Source organism: Notothenia coriiceps, unplaced genomic scaffold, assembly GCF_000735185.1.
Source record: "Notothenia coriiceps isolate Sejong01 unplaced genomic scaffold, NC01 NC01_scaffold00019351, whole genome shotgun sequence".
Taxonomy (NCBI): domain Eukaryota; kingdom Metazoa; phylum Chordata; class Actinopteri; order Perciformes; family Nototheniidae; genus Notothenia; species Notothenia coriiceps.
This window is the reverse complement of record NW_011352052.1, coordinates 364,016-380,592: the sequence shown is the minus strand read 5'-3', so window position 1 is coordinate 380,592 and position 16,577 is coordinate 364,016. Positions and strand designations below refer to the sequence as shown.

General features: G+C 40.8%; 2 protein-coding genes across 3 annotated transcripts; one reads left to right on the top strand and one right to left on the bottom strand.

Annotated features, from left to right (window-relative positions):
- The first annotated feature begins 442 nt into the window (after positions 1-442).
- LOC104951882 (cerebellin-1-like) lies at positions 443-5,313 on the top strand. 2 transcript variants are annotated; one of them, XM_010778615.1, is made up of 4 exons: positions 443-485; positions 710-1,389; positions 2,874-2,993; positions 4,824-5,313. In XM_010778615.1, the coding sequence occupies exons 2-4, from the start codon at positions 1,084-1,086 to the stop codon at positions 5,019-5,021; spliced, it is 624 nt and encodes a 207-aa protein (XP_010776917.1). In that variant the 5' UTR covers positions 443-485; positions 710-1,083; the 3' UTR covers positions 5,022-5,313. The 2 variants fall into 2 exon arrangements, with proteins under 2 accessions (XP_010776917.1, XP_010776918.1); XM_010778616.1 differs by lacking the exon at positions 443-485 and adding an exon at positions 493-511.
- Positions 5,314-12,354: 7,041 nt separating this feature from the next.
- LOC104951910 (nuclear factor 7, brain-like) lies at positions 12,355-16,575 on the bottom strand. The gene is made up of 6 exons (XM_010778645.1): positions 16,513-16,575; positions 15,608-15,752; positions 15,411-15,429; positions 14,861-14,925; positions 14,646-14,767; positions 12,355-13,736 (listed from the first exon to the last, which is right to left on the bottom strand). Exons 1-6 carry the CDS (start codon positions 16,573-16,575, stop codon positions 13,347-13,349), a joined length of 804 nt encoding a protein of 267 aa, XP_010776947.1. The 3' UTR covers positions 12,355-13,346.
- Positions 16,576-16,577: the final 2 nt, after the last annotated feature.

Below are 16,577 nucleotides of genomic sequence, written 5' to 3'. Positions count from 1 at the left end.
ACAGAGCATTAACAGCAGGATAAAATTGGGACACTCTGGACTAAACTCATCACTGCATCTGATTGGAAAACATCCAAATGGTAATTGTGATGGTTGCCAACAACCAGAGACAATACATCATGTATTTTTTAGCTGCCCGGATTATAACAGACAAAGATTCATTCTGAAAACTGCACTGGAACAACTCAACATCAAGGACATGGATTTCAAGGCAATATATGAAAGTAAACCAAGAAATGAAGCAAACAAGCTGATCTTCAAATTCCTCAAAAGCACTGGTCTGAGGATAAGGATTTAATATGAACATGTAATAACTCAACAGTAGGTGGCGATATATGCTCCAAGTGGAAGCGATTCGCCATTAAATAAAAAGAAGAAGAATCCTTTGGTTCGCGCTCTTGTTTTTGACTGGCCGTTCCTGAGACGTGTCTCACGCGGTGGTAGAACCTGAGCCCGGAGTACTCTGCAGAGTGCTTCGTGGTTAGGTGAATAGGAGATTGGGTGATGTATTGTATGTTCTACCATTAAAACAGATTATTGTTTAACCCTTATCCTGGCTGCTTTGACTTTTCCTTCTTTTAAAACCCGCTCATATAGGAACAGCGCGGAGCAGAGGTTCTGCCCCAACAGTAGCCAAGCACCTGTCATGTGATTGGTTGTTAATCTAAAGAAAATAATTGTGCGATGTTGTGTCTACTCCTTCAAACAGGCCTGAAGTCTCGACAGCCTCCAAACCAGTTCATTTGGCTGATGTCCATTTTTGATGCGGCATAAAGAACTGGATAACTTTCAACTATTCTTATCTGGATTTTCTACAACTGTACGTGCTGTTATGGGCATCCGCCATCTCGCCAGCTCTTAGACGTCTTTCAAGAGGGACTGCAATTCCACCTGCTGTTGTCAGAGCGGTTACGTGAGGATTCAATCTAGTCCCATGGGATGCGAGAAATCATTGGTCTTTCAAGGTGAAATTATGATCCTGTTGCTACAGTGAAGTGTTCTTCGATAAGACACTGAAGATTGTGGCAGCTATATTGTCACTGAGCCCCGTAAAACAGAACCAAAAACCCCATATTTGGAACTATGCCCTTTCTATTTCCTCCCTTTTTGCCCTACCTTGCCCCCCGCTCAGTCATTTTCATTGGACTGTTGCTTCTGGTCAATTGGGGGCCCGAAAAGGTCAACTGCCAGAATGACACAGAGCCAATGATATTGGAGGGAAAGTGTCTGGTGGTGTGCGACTCCACGCCGTCTGCGGAGCCGTCGGGGAACGCTTTGGGCATGTCGGTGAGGTCAGGAAGCGGCAGGGTTGCGTTTTCCGCCATTCGAAACACCAACCATGAACCCTCGGAGATGAGCAACCGCACGATGACCATCTACTTTGATCAGGTGGGATTCTGTAGGATACATGACTCCAAAAATTGTCGTTTTCAAAGGTCTCCTATTACACTGTTTTTTATCAATATATTATAGGTCTCAGATATATACAGAACATGTCTCTGATTGGCTGAAACACCAAACAGATCATTGCAGCATCCCATAATCCCCTCTGTTTCAGCCCTGTTTCAAAAGTGCTGATTCTCTGCCAAAACATCGTTATGACATCATAAAGTGGCCAAAATCTGATCAGCTCATTTTCAGACAGGTTTTTATAGAAATGGATCAGGACAAAAAGAGAGAGGGTCTTTGTTCCTGAAACTTTCAGAGTCTCTTTCCACAGAGGGGACACATGTTGATGTAGAAGAGACAGGAACAAGTGGATTTTGCATAATAGGTGACCTTTAAGAAGCAACAAAAAAGAGGTTTACTAGTCAATACATATTCATTTGTGAAGGTTGATATGCTTTCTTGTTGGCCATTTACACAGTTTCGCCAAAGGTCCACACAATGGATGAAGTTACTTATCAATGATATTTAAGTACGCTACTAAAATGCATAAACACATTTCTGCATAAGTGAGATAGATTGTTTCTTTACATCTTTAAACCATGGTACAAAAGATTCGATTGAAGAGAGACTGGTGTTGTACCAGCGTGTTACCACTCATTATAGAGGCCAATTGATTACAAAATCAAGCAAAAAGGAAAGTAAAATGAACATACTCATAATAAACAAAGTTGACAAATATAACTTTTATTGGCATTGGCAGCTTGGGCCCAACCATTACCTCAAAATCATGCTTTTGTCCAAGTTTACGCACTTTAATTAACCAACGTGAAAAGGAGTCATAACTAAAGAGGTGGGATATTTGAACTCTCAGAAAAAAAGGCAGTGGGCTTATATTGTTACCTCTTTAACAGCAGTTTGGATTAACAATAGCCTGATGAGTCTTTGCTTCTGATTTAAAAAAGAAAAAAGAACGTAGATAGCTGCTCTACAATGTTGGCAAACGTGTCCTGCATTATGCAAGACAGACAGTGTGTCACTGAACCCACTCTACACACGGAAGTATTGCGTTACTTCAGGTATTTTTAACAACACTTTTTGTTCTTGGAAGGTCATAAACACTGATCTGCATGTGTCACATTTAAAAAAGTGATTAATCATTGGCTCGATCTATTGCTAAATACCAATACGGAGCGGTGATGACATTTTATTTTGAGCAATGTCTGGGAGCTGTAAAGGAAAGCCAATAAAACCAATCATTAATCACGTCTGTCTGTGTAACTGCAGGTTGTGTTTTCAAGACTTCTGCCAGAACACCTTGTTCATATCCTCCCTTTCTTGTTCTCCTGGCATTTATTAAGAACTGACATTTCCAAAATGCTAGATTTGTGATCAACTATTTTCACACTTTAATACACTATTAGTAGCTTGGCTCACGCGTGGTTGTGTTAATAATGATCTCTCTCCTAATCTTCTCTTCTTTTTAGATCCTAGTAAACGTTGGCGGCCATTTTGACCCAGCACGGAGTATCTTTGTGGCGCCTAGAAAAGGAGTCTACAGTTTCAGCTTTCATGTTGTCAAAGTGTACAACCGGCAGACAATACAAGTAAGAACATTTAAAGGAAAGGTGGTGCGTCTTCTTTAAAGTTCCTCCAATGCCTTAATCAACCATTTTAGCATTTCTCCGCCTGGACGCCATTAAGCTATTTCCCAAAATGTCAAACTATTAATTTAAAACTATATTCTAATTTGAATTTTCTTTTTTTCCTTTACTCTGAGAGTTACTCAAACTTGACAAGTGTTATTTGTACTTCCTGGCTAACCCATAAAGCTGTTATTAGAACTGCTCTAAGCGTGTAATAGTTGATTGTTAACAATATTAATTTAACTAATCTTCTGCAGGGTATGAAATATATCCTGCCAACGGGCAAACAAAACCTTTTTTACAACGCCAGCATAAGTGGATGAATTAAAATGGGTGTAAAACTACAAACTAACATTGTTATGGAATTCAACAAGTGGTGCTCACTGCAGAGCCATAACCTCTAGCTCCACCTCTCTGGGCCTCTAGTGACGCTGACAAAATGGCGGACTTTATAGGAAATGACGTTGCCGTCGCAACAACAAACAACTAGTTTAAAGATATCTTAATGCTAGAGTCTATTTAAAGACATTTTAATAAAGACATTCTAATGTTTGTAATTAACGAATGGCATCTTAATGCTAGTCTAGAGCACCCTCTCAAATTCAAAACTCTTACGCAGCGTCCACACGGCAGCGTGCGCTGAAGCTTGCCGGCGGGCGTGTCTGAAGCTCGACCAACAACCAATCACACGGTTTGATTGGCTAGAGCTTGTACTGGCATATGATTTGATTGGCTGACGCTTCCGTCGAAGCTTCACAAGTTGAACTTTTCTCAACTTTTAAAGCGAGCATCGGAGGCAAAGCGAAGCGACGGAACCACAATGCAGTTCGGCAAAGCGTGACGTCACCCCATTCAAAGTGAATGGGAAGCTACGTTGAAGCTTCAACGCACGCCGCCGTGTGGACGGGCCGTTACAGTACCAACACAATATATGTAACCCCTCCACTTTAAAATATTACATTGAGTTTGCCATATATACTCATTGTCCGAAGTGTTTTTGTTTCTTAGCTTTTAAGGTTATTTGTAGTTACATTACAATTTGGTGTAAATACTTGTCTTTAGCAACAGTTTTTAATGCTAAAGTGTTTCTTTAAAATACTTATTTTTTACTATCCTTATATATTTCTTTTTTTACCTACTTAGCAACAATTTTTTTTAGATTGTTTATGTTCGCACCATCAGATACCAAAGCAAATTCCTTGTATGTGTAAACGTACTTGGCAATAAACTTGATTCTGATTCTGATTCAGATAATCCGTGTTTTCTGACCACAACTTTCCTGCAGATGCCTTTCCCCACTGCTCATTGTGGAGAAAAATCTTAAGAGAAACTGATAAATGATTCATGGACAAAGTTTGTCTCTGATATATTTAATAAAATAATAATGAAAGTCAATATACATGTGAAATCGATCCCAAATGTAGGAACAGAGCAACTTCATCCTCAGAGGGTAGAGAAGTTCTGCAGGACACAGCTTACAGTCACACTATAAAGTAGAGAATATCCAACTGGTCCCACCCTTAAATTCCCTTAGGCATCATCTACACATCCCCACCATTAAACCATGAAACCCCCCAGTCCTTAACCATTTGCAAATCCCCCTTTTACATTTCCTATTGCCCTCCTGCAATGTAAATCCTAAACACATGTCTCTGTTAAACACATACAAGACTAAAAATACAATTTAACAGTTTAAAAGAAAATCAGAGTATAAGACTATATGTTTTAAATGAGTATATGATAATTTGACACCACACTCACATACTATTCCTCTTCATCTTTCTTCCTCAGGTGAGTTTGGTTCTCAACGCCTGGCCGGTGATTTCAGCATTCGCAGGCGATCAGGACGTGACCAGAGAAGCTGCCACTAATGCCGGCCTGGTGATAATGGAGCGAGGGGACAAGACTTACCTCAAACTGGAGAGGGGGAACCTGATGGGAGGCTGGAAGTACTCCACGTTCTCCGGGTTCCTGGTGTTCCCCTTGTAGATAAAGGTAGCCGTACGTTATGTTGTTGTCAAAGTCATGTGAAAGTACAAAGGAAGAAGCATTAACAGATGCATTGAATACAAAGTGCAGTGATCTTCATATGTATCGGATGATTGGGGGAGATCGCTCAGCAACAAACAATCATGAATGTATTTCCCATTTATCATTATAATTAGTACTGCGTTGTGTCACCTATGCTTGCTAACCCTGTCATAGCTTTGTGATTTTGTTTTAATGCACGAAATTCAGGGTAAAAACTTTTATGGCAATAAATAATACTATTGTGTCACTTCTCTTCTCGTCTCAATCTTAGTCTATCCACCTAGCTAGCTTGCCAACTTCATTTCAAATACTTAGTACAAATGCAATGTTGGCAGAGAGTTAACTTTTTTTATATCTCCACGCAGATGACAGCTATGGCAGAGAGATGTATGTTTTTTGGGTCGTGCCTACATTCTCACGTAGGTACAGTCGGTCCCTTTCTTGTAAACACGATTACTCAGGAATGCCTGAGGGGAATTTCTTCAAATTTGTCTCTATCCTCAACTTGCATTTAATGATTAACTAATTAGATCTTGGTGATCAAGGGTCAAGGTCACTGAACTCCACAAAACAAGATTTTGGCAATATCAGAAATTCCTTTGCCAATACACTCAAATATGTCATCCATCCATCTTCTCCCGCTTATCCGTGGTCGGGTCGCGCAGGTAGCAGTTCCAGCAACTCAAATGTCTTATAGAACAAAATGATCGAGTATGGTTATTTAAAACAACCAAAGAGGCTAGGCTAGAGGCTTAGCTTCTTAACTAAATATTGACATCCAAGAGTATGCTAAAAACTCACCTCTTTGCGCTGGCTTTTAATACTAGTTGAACATGACCTTTTGACATTTCTATATGTTTTTATGTTTCTAGTTATTGTGCTTTTTATCTTGTTTTCAATTATTGTTTTATTATTTGACACCTATTGTGTTATTCTATTGTATGTGTTGCCTGTACAGAACTTTGGTCAACTGAGGTTGTTTTAAATATATAAAGATTGAGATTGAGATATGAAAGGACATGCAAACCACGTCCTTGGCAAAGCTGAATTCACCTGCAGTACAATTTACATACGCTCTATAGATCACTTAATGCAGACAGACTGTTGTTCTATAAATAGTACACACCCTGTTGTTAGTCCAAGAGTTGTAAGGGTTTCTGAGGGTTTACAGTGCAGAGATTAGACAGACAGACAGACAGACAGACAGACGGAAGACAGACAGACAGACAGACAGACAGACAGACAGACAGACAGATAGATAGATAGATAGATAGATAGATAGATAGATATATAGATAGATATATTCTATATTCTCCTGTGAGTTTGTCATGGAGGGGGACACACAGCGTGTCTCTGCGGTGGATCCGGTGGCAGATGGAGGATTGGCAGAAGAGGAAAGGTTCGGTGCCAGAAACCTGCTGAGTTCACACCGGACCATTAGTTTCAACGCCCGGTGCACAGCAGATGCCTGCGTTTGCACTTTGGAGATTTGTGTCTGGAGTACGAAAATATGTTAATACTTTGGGTCCAAAATTAAATGATCACCAGGTTACAAACAACATAAAATATAATTCATAATGTTACCTTTTTTTGAGCAAGTAGTGTTCATTCTTTTTTTTCTTTCCCCAGTGACATTCACCAAATGTATTGCATGGCTTAGTTGAATACTCGATTCTGATTGGTCAATTCAGAACACGTGACAAGTTGGTACAGACCGCTGTCAAGGACTTGTTGACCGTTGCTAAGGAGGATCAAGAAAGAGAAAGTAAAAGAGGGTAAAAGACGGAGCGCTGGACGTAGATAAACCACCAGAATAAGGTAGAGAGGAAGTAAACACTAACAGGAACAGGGTATGGGCTCTGCAGTGTTTAAGGACTTGTTTGCGGATCTGAAACTGTGAACAGATTTGGACAGTGCTGCCTTAAAGTTGTTGTTGTCGCAGTTCCAGCCGTTGGTGCGCCGTGGAACGGAGGGTTTTTTTTCTCAACGGAAGAAATACGATCATTTTTAAGTCGATAAAATCATTTAAATTAATATTGGGAGTCGGTTCCTTAGTTTGTTTAGTATATGGCCGTGTAATAAGCTGGATAATGTGCAGCGACTTGGTCATTATGGGGAAAGGAACATTCTTCAAGCTGATCAAGATCCACCCGCTTCGCATATTACATTTTTGTATTTTATTTTTTATTTTTAACGCGTAAAACAATAATACAAAGATTTAACATTTTCTTAATTAAAGAAATACATTTGTTATTGAAAAACATAAAACAACAAATAAATAAACAGATGAATAAACAAACAAATATGCAAACAAATACATAAAAGACGTAAATGGTAATCAAGAAAAGATAAAATAACAAACCAAAAAAATAAATAAGCCGCAAACACCCAGTTATGATTAAACAATTTCATCCATGATCTTGTTAAAATCATGTCCTTACTGTATACCTTTTTTAAAACAGTTTTACGTTAGGACATCCCTTGGAAAACACTTGTTTTGTTATATGTGGTGGATCACACACTTACAGCAGCAACAGAAGTGTTTTGTTAGGAATATATGGATAAACACATTTAAGTATCGATGTAAAGGCCCAGATACACCGGCCCGAAATCGGCAGTAAATGGGAGTCGGGCCGAACATGAGCGTCGGCACGCCCTATTCGGAGTGGTGTGCGCCGCACCGTCGGGTCTTTTCTGCCGACCTGACGTCGGGAACACCAACCGGAAGTCGGACAAAGGGATAACACTGATTGGCTGTTCAGCTAGCGAATCAGTGCTTGAGAAGCATTAACGGAAGTGAGGGAGGTAAACAAATGATTTAAAATGGAAGATGGAACACACACGGACGGCTATTTCACCTCATCGGTTTATAGAGCTCCTGTTCGTTCATCTTTTCAATGGACGAGAGTGAAAATGGAAAGAAAAACGCTATTTGTTGTTTGTTTATATCACGGAGTCTGTTCTTCTCTGTCTTCCGGTTGTTCCGGTTGTTGCCTCTTTTGAATGATGAATACACACTACCGCCGCCTGCTGGTAAGGAGAGTTATTGCCACTCACGCATGCGCAGTTCATACGTGCTCGGCTCGGATTTGCGGTGTGTTCCAGTGCGCGAAGTCGGCAAATACGCAGGAGAGTCCGGCGACGCAACAGTCGGTGTCGGCGTCGGCGACTTCTCAGGTGACTGGCCGGTGTATCTGGGCCTTTAGACGCTATAGCTGAACAGAAACACATGATGCAGACAGACTGTTCCTGTAATAATAGTATCACCAAAATAACATTTAAATACAGAAATGTAGGGACTGTATTACAATTAGGGCAGTGGGGACATTACATGTAATTTCTCTTTAATGCAAGACTTTAAAGGGGACCTATCATGCAAAATGCACTTGTCTTTTATACATAAATATGTGTCTCGGGTGTGTCAGGGAACTCACGCAGCGTCAGAAAATAAAACCCTCTCTCTTTTCCTCCGTACCCAAATCTCAAAAAACGGTGGAACAACGGAGCTGATCCAGATTTGCGTCCGATATGACGTCATATCGGCGGCGGACCCACAGCACTATCAGAAACCATGCCCGACTGTTTTGGACGTAATATGGTCGGTGTTTACATTAGCATCGCTAACACTCAGAGCTAACCTGTACTGGAGAGCATGTGTGTGAAGAAGCAGGAAATAAAAAGGAACTCACCTTGTGGTATAACCGGCAAGAGAGAAACCCTTTGAGCTCCATACTGTTTCAGAAATAATCCTTGATTTAATAATCCTTGCGTTTCATCACCGCAGCATTTTAAATTTCTCAATGTCGAGGAAGGCTTCTCCAGAGCCACTATTTCAAGGATGCTACGTCATCGAGTCCCGCCGAAGGACTGTTCCAATGTAAAGGATCCTTGGAATTCTACGTTGCGGGACATTTTGAGGATGCACATGTGTCTTAAAATCCCCACAATGCTTTGCACACGGACCAATTTCCAAATCTTTGGCCGAAATCACGCTCCATTTAAGGCGGGGCCTCGCATATGACGCACACCTCTTAGCCTGTTCCACAATTCGTCGTTTTCCGAGGCTAGGAAGGATTCTTGCCTCGCTTCTGAAGGACCCGACTCGGAGGGACATGTCCTACCAAGGAAGCGTCCTCAAACACCCAGTATCTGCCAGGTCCTGCATTAGGCCGCCCCCTCTTATTTTTTTTATTTCGCCTTTATTTATACAGGTGAATATCTCATTGAGACACAGGGTCTCATTCTCAAGAGAGACCTGTTTATACCCAGAATCAGCACTTTTGAAACAGGAAGTGAAATAGAGGGATATGAGGCATGGCTAGAATGGGTGATCTATTTGGTATTTTGAGCAAAACACTTCATAGACGTNATTATATTATTCAATGTCACTTTGTTTGCATCAATCTTGATACAGGGTACTTATTATATGTTGTACTTTGGATTCCTAAAGCTTTTAGTCTGCCATCCCTGGGATGGCAGACTAAAAGCTTTAGGAATCCAAAGTACAACATATAATAAGTACCCTGTATCAAGATTGATGCAAACAAAGTGACATTGAATAATATAATAATAATAATAATAATAAATTCGATTTATAAAGCACCTTTCATTGCTCACAGCAATCCCAAGGTGCTACAGGAGGCACAATAAAAACAAACAAAATTAATTAATCAAAATCTTTTTTTAAAAGAAAGGTTTTTAAGCCTTTCTTGGAGGCTTCTCAGGTGGTCTGGGAGGGAATTCCACAGACGAGGAGCAGCTGCACAGAAAGCCCGATCCCCCTTTGTGTGGAGTTTGGTCCTCGGGGGGCGAAGCCGATGGTTAGTTGTGGAGCGGAGGTTGCGTGTGGAGGTTTGAGATGTGAGAAGTTCCTTCAGGTATGAAGGAGCGTTCGCGTGGATGCACTGATGGGTCAGTAGTGCGATCTTGTATTCGATCCTGAATGAGACAGGAAGCCAGTGGAGGGAATGAAGGACGGGTGTGATGTGTTGTATTTTGGCCGTCGATAAGCGTCCTGTTGCCCTATTCAGATTGGTGTGTCCCGCACGGTTGTGTCTTTTCGGCCATGCCGACACCTTCCGCCACCGAATCGGCTGTCGGCAAAATAAAGGACTCTGATTGGCTCTTCAGCTTAGCGAATTAGTGCATGAGAAGCGAAACGGAAGTGAAGAAGGCACACACGGCTATTATAAGTCGTTATGTGAAACAGTGAAACAGTCTGTGATGGACGAGAGTGAAAATGGAACGCACGCTATTTGTTGTTTGTATATATCACGCAGTCTGTCCTCCGTTGTTGCCTCTTTTGAATGACGAATACACACCACCGCCGCCTGCTGGTAAGGAGAGTTATTGCCACTCACGCATGCGCAGTGCGTACTTGGCCGTCGGTCTTTGCTGTGTTCCAGTGCGACTTTTTGGCCAAGACGTGAGGCGACACAACAATCGGGTCCGTCGGGACGTGTTCTTTGGTGTCAGTTTGGTGTGTCAGGCTCTTTAGATGTATTGTTTATTTTCAACATTTTGAACTGCTTCTCTGACTCTGTATTTCTACTTTTTTTTTTAAATGTAGATGTGGTTTAATTAAGTCAATTACACAAAAGGGATTTGAGCTAAATGCTAAGGTTAGCCTCACCTTCACTCTCACAGTAAACATGCAATAAACACTGATGTTTAGCAAGCACAATGTTCACCACGTTGACTATCCTAAGTGCATTAGTGTGCTAATGTTTGCTAATACCAACATGACTTTTAAGCAGATGCTGATGGAAATCTCACAGTTTTGTTCTGATGATGGTACTACATGTAAAGTCTGTTGTCACCAAAATCTGTAGGATTCATTCTCTTATAAAACATGAATATCTGCACCAAAGTGTGTGCAGACCCGTCAAAGATGTGTTGAGGCATTTCAGTCTGCACCAAAGTGGTCAGCTGGAATCCCCAAAGCACGGCTAAAAATGGAAGCATATTTATATTTATGTATATTTCTGCTGTGTACCTCAACAACACAAACATTTTCACAAGTGATGCCAGCTTGGACTCATATTCTGGCCAATCGAGATACACCCCAAATTCAGGGGTCTCACGAGGCCTGTCCCATTTTAAGGGCTCTTTTTTCCAAACCTATCACATCCAGTGTGTCTGTTTGCAGCTCTCGGTATGTGCAAATCATTGTTAGTGTTATTAAAGTACAGCCATATCATTTAGGTAAAGGCTTGTTCATTACTCCAATTAATCACAGAGGGGGAGTCTATCCTTTGTGTTTTGTTTCCTTGAAACCAAAGAGAACCTGCTTTTGTTGAAACTGTGGAATAGCTCTACTTGCTTCCTCAATACATATCATGAAGGAATCTGATTGAACCTGTTCGTACCTTAAGACTGCAGTTAAACGTCTTCTGCAGGATTAAAGCAATGAACTGACAAAACCTGGAATACCTGCATCATTTTGAAACCAATAAAGCCCTAAGGTGTTTAGTCAATATGAAACTATTTGAAATCTTAACCGGTGACTAGAAATGAACATATTTCTGAAGAAGTTCTGATGCTGAGTGTTTTGACAGGCGCTGCTTTGTCTGCCAATCCAGTCAATCATAAAGGAAAGCACGATGCTCATCATTAAATCCTGTTTCGACCTCGCCCACATATTTCAGCAGGTTAAGTGCTTTCAGACGGCTTCATCTCCTTTCGGTTTGAACGGCTTATGTACTTACTGTAATAATAAAGCACGCCACCTGGTGTGTATTTGGTTTCAAAGCAACATTAGTTCAGTCACTGTGATCACAGACTTGAAACAGAAACTTAGGACAATATTGAATCCTAGTTTAATTATGTCAGGGAATAATTTCCATACATGTTTACCTTTTGCCCTCTGACGCAGATGCCCAGCCTTAAGGAGGGGCTGCCCTAGCATTTTGTTGTTACCAGTTTATGACCGGGCAACTGTCGGTCAGAGATAGTTATTGTTGTGGGACACCTGGAGCATCCTTCTCGGGGTGTAGATGACCTCTAGCCATAAGCGACAACAAAGTTGATTCAGTGTCCTCAGCTGTTTAGTCTATCTATTGAAGAATGTTGATTATTAGATTCTGAACTAGTTAAAACCTTGAGCTATAGGAGGGGTCTTCAGAATTGATTGTGGCATCTCAACCGTGTGGTCAACTCGTGGCCCGTGACATGTCTTGTGAATTCTCCGGCCGAAGCTCCAAATAAACCCTCAGTGTTTGCCATCAAAGCTCCAGCTCTCCTCGTGTCTCTCTTGAGTCCTGACTCCAATTGCCACAAATTAGAAAGAATACAACTTTTATTTATTTACTTTGAAAGTATTTACAGTCTTTGTACACCCTCATAAAAAACAAACATGTTCTGATCATTTGTGTTTACAAATGTTGGCAAAAAGAAACAATTAAGCACACTAATCTATGAGGGTAAAACATGTTTTCCTTAAATAATAAATGCAAAAAAAAGTTCCTCATCACGTACATTTTTGTAGAAAGATGTGAGAAGCAGTTTCATTTTCGGGAATTAAAAAATATATATTTACAAAAATAAAGTCAGGATTATTTTTACATATGGAAAAATAAAAACAAAAGTGTCTGTCATCCTACAAAAAAAAGTTATATAACTGTGTCCCAAAACCAGAACATATTTACAATCACATCAAAATCCTGTTTACGGTAGCAACATGTGCTCCAAAGATTGGTTGTAGCAATACATTTTTTACTTTTATAAAACATTAAAAAAAAGGGTTATTCCTAAGAGAAAAACATGGACAACACCCGACAATATTGATTAGGATAACTGTCGAAAACAAGTTGGCCCCACCAAAAAGCTTATTACTCATTGGAATATCATTTACAAAATAAACATGCTGTATTGAAGAAGACACTAAACTAGCAATCCAGAACAAAAACTCATGATAAGGTTTCCTGAGGTAATAAATCAAGTAAGAAGTAGAGTAATTTTTCTCATAGACTTCTATACAACTGGAGCAATTGCCCCCTACTGGCTGTTTAAGGGCATCACGTGGTTTTGGCAAAAGGGCAGATTTGTTTAGTTGGCTGTTCTGGGATCAGAAGATCCATGAGTTATATGTGGATGGCTTTGATTGTGCACATCAATAATACGTCTAAAACACTTTAAAGGCCTTATTTACTAGTGCATAGTGTTAGTCAAACTTTAACTTTCTCACGGCGGATAAGGAAATTCTCATGGACTTTTCCCTCCAAAACAAGTGGGCCTTTAGTCTCCTGTTAAAATGCTGGATCTAACTAACTAACTAACTAACCCCTAAAAGGCCAGATAAATCTCCGCAGGGGGTCCCACCTCAACGGGACAGATGATCAACGGGGCGGTGTTCTTCCCGTTGTTATGAAGACACGGGTTTAAGTACGGGTAGAGAGGCTCGGTGAAAAGACAACCTGTGAAAGTGTAAATGTGGGTCTTTGCGTCTGCGTTGTAGAAGGACACCGACCCTTCCTCGTAGTCCAGGAAGACGGCTACTTTCTGGGGGTTTTCCTGGAGATGGAGGGCGACGGAGGGTCCGGCACAGGCCTTGAATTCGATGCCTTTTCGAAGACAAATCGCCCAGTATCCGGTGTCAGGGCGAACCGTGATCGCCCCCTTCCTGTTGATGGACTCCCTTGCCACACCTAGATCCCAGTCTGATTTATCCCCGACCTGAAACCAAACGTAGAGAATTGAGATTAGAAATATAGGCAAATGAAAGCTGCAACCATGCTCACTTTTCCTAAATGCAAGCGGACCTGTGAACAAAAGTCAGACACACCTCCACAGGACATAATTTAAGTATTCTGTCACCCTCTCCAAGATTAGAAATAGGGGACAAGGTTGGATTGAAATGTATTCCAGTCCTTGATGATCTTGTCTTCACCTGTTACCAAGAACATCCTTACAGCCACAAGGGGGGCATTTAAGAGCTATTATTTCATGTCAAGGGCTGTGCAAGTATCTTTTTCTTTCCTTTACTTATAGACATGGCCGTACCCACCATTGAGGTCACTGAGGTCTGGACCTTTCGAGGTGTAATAAAAGTTGTGAAATAATAACTGTACATATTGGACAGGGTTCTTTGTAGTAGTTCCATTTAATGGCGGTGGGGGCGCTGCACAACTTCGTAGCCTACATTAGAGCAGACAGAAGAAGACGACATTCATTTTAATTAATGTCGTCTTCGTCGTCTTGAAAACAGATATCTAGATCATGAAAATCAAAAGAAGATGTCGGGGGGCCTGCCCCCGAGCCCCCCTAGCATGTTTTGGACCTTGTATTTAAGAAATCCTGGATACGGGCCTGCTTATAGATGACATCCATTGGTCAACTTTATTTTTGAAATACAGCCAATCTATAAAGCAGGAACACATCCTTGTAACCTTTGACAATTGGTTGCACTCGGAGAGAACAGTATAGAGTAGAGGGAATATCATCAACCTCAAAAACGTGCTTATTGAATGTATTTCCCTCATCCCAAGTTACATTTCTCATGAAAGCAGATACAGAAATGTTGAATTCTGGAAAAATTATATAAACCCCATTGGCAATAAATCTGGTTCTGGTCCGAGTTCCTACCTGGACCACCCAGTAACGTCTCCCTGAGGTGAAGCTTTGCTTCCCCAGAACGGAGACGCAGGAGTCAAATCTGCGAGGCTCGTCAGGGGGGGGGGGTTCTTCTGCTGGCTGCTGAGGCTCACCTGAAGATCCACAACAACAACATCACTTACGTTCAAGTGTTGGAATATATCAGATATTTACGTCATTAGTCTTATTAGTCCATGACATGTTACCTGTTTCCCATCTGCGGACAAACACACCCAAGCAGAGGCAGTCACTGGATCCAAAGTCACATCCACTGGAGAAGGAAAGAAAGAATGAGTTTGTGAGTCAGATAAAATTCAATTAACTTCACCAAATGAGACTATATCACCTTAAAACATATTACAGATCCATACAGCTTCGCAGAGTTCAAACAAGAGTGCCACTTTGCAGTGATTGGGTTTAAAGTCCTATTTCACAAGTCCAATATTCCACTTATACAAATATTTTGTACACACAATAACTGTACAGTATGCCAATACATTCAGACAGAAATAACAAACTGAACCTAGAAAATAGCGGACAAAAGCAGCTTTTTGGCACGCAGTTTAGAAGTGCTGCAGAACTCAGATCAGTTTTGTGTCTGCTGTATTTATTACAGGGATATATAATGTATAAAAACTCTGGATAATGTTCAACGAGAAGTCATTAATCGGTTATTTTCTCTTTAAGTACCTATTTATGGCCATTTTTGTTAAACATTAGTGACAATGGGATGATTTCACATATTCAGAAACATACCTGCATATTGACTTGCCTTACTCATCTCTACAGAAAAGAAGAACATCATTGTTAGTTACAAACATGTATATGTACTGTTGAATCATTTGACAAATCATCATGTGATACACCTACAATAAAGTATAATACGCCCATTGATAGACAGTTACAAAGTGTTTATTTGAGGATTTAACGAACCATTTCTTGAAGTTACTGACCTTCTGCAGACAGATTCTTTTCGAGCGCCTGACACACATCCACCAGTTTGGTGAAGGATCTCCTCAGCGTCCCTATGTTGTCCGAGTAAACTCTGACCTGAGACCAGTCCTTAGCGGCCAGCGGAGCACTCAGAGAGGGGAAACTCTACCACAGGAAGCAGAGGTGGGAAGTAGTGGAGTACAAATACTTCGTTACTGCACTTAAGTACATCTTTCTGGTATCAGTACTTTACTCCACTACTTATTTTTCTGACGACTTCTTACATGTTGAACACAAATACCTGTACTTTCTACTTCTTACATGTTGAACTCAAATACCTGTACTTTCTACTTCTTACATGTTGAACTCAAATACCTGTACTTTCTACTTCTTACATGTTGAACACAAATACCTGTACTTTCTACTTCTTACATGTTGAACACAAATACCTGTACTTTCTACTTCTCTCATTTCCCAAACAGGCTGGTTCCTTTAGTTTGAATGTGTGTTTGGTGGCGTGATCATTATTATTTAGAGTCATTGCGTGCCTATTGATTTGAACACGATCCGTGTATCCCTCATTTCCTGGTCTTCTCTAAAGAAGAGGGACCAATGAAAACGTTGTCATGTTGCCGTTGTTCAGCATGGAAACATTCATTAGCTAACAATGACATTATTGTTCTCTTAATATAAAGGGAGGTCAGGTACTCTTTAAAACAGCTGCTAGTTATGGGTACTTTTTACTGAAGGACATTTCAAAGCCTCTTTACTTTCACTTGAGTAAAGAAGTTTAGTCCGTACTTCTACTTTTACTAGAGTATTTTTAAACACGAGTATCTGTTCTTCTACTTGAGTAAAGGATGTGTGTACTTTTGCCATCTCTGGGAAAAGGAAGCTCAGTTGGTAGAGCTGGTGGCCGATTCACCTGGGGTTTGGTCCCCAACGTGGCGGACTCAGGCTCAGTTCCGGCCCGGGGGCCATTTGCCATGT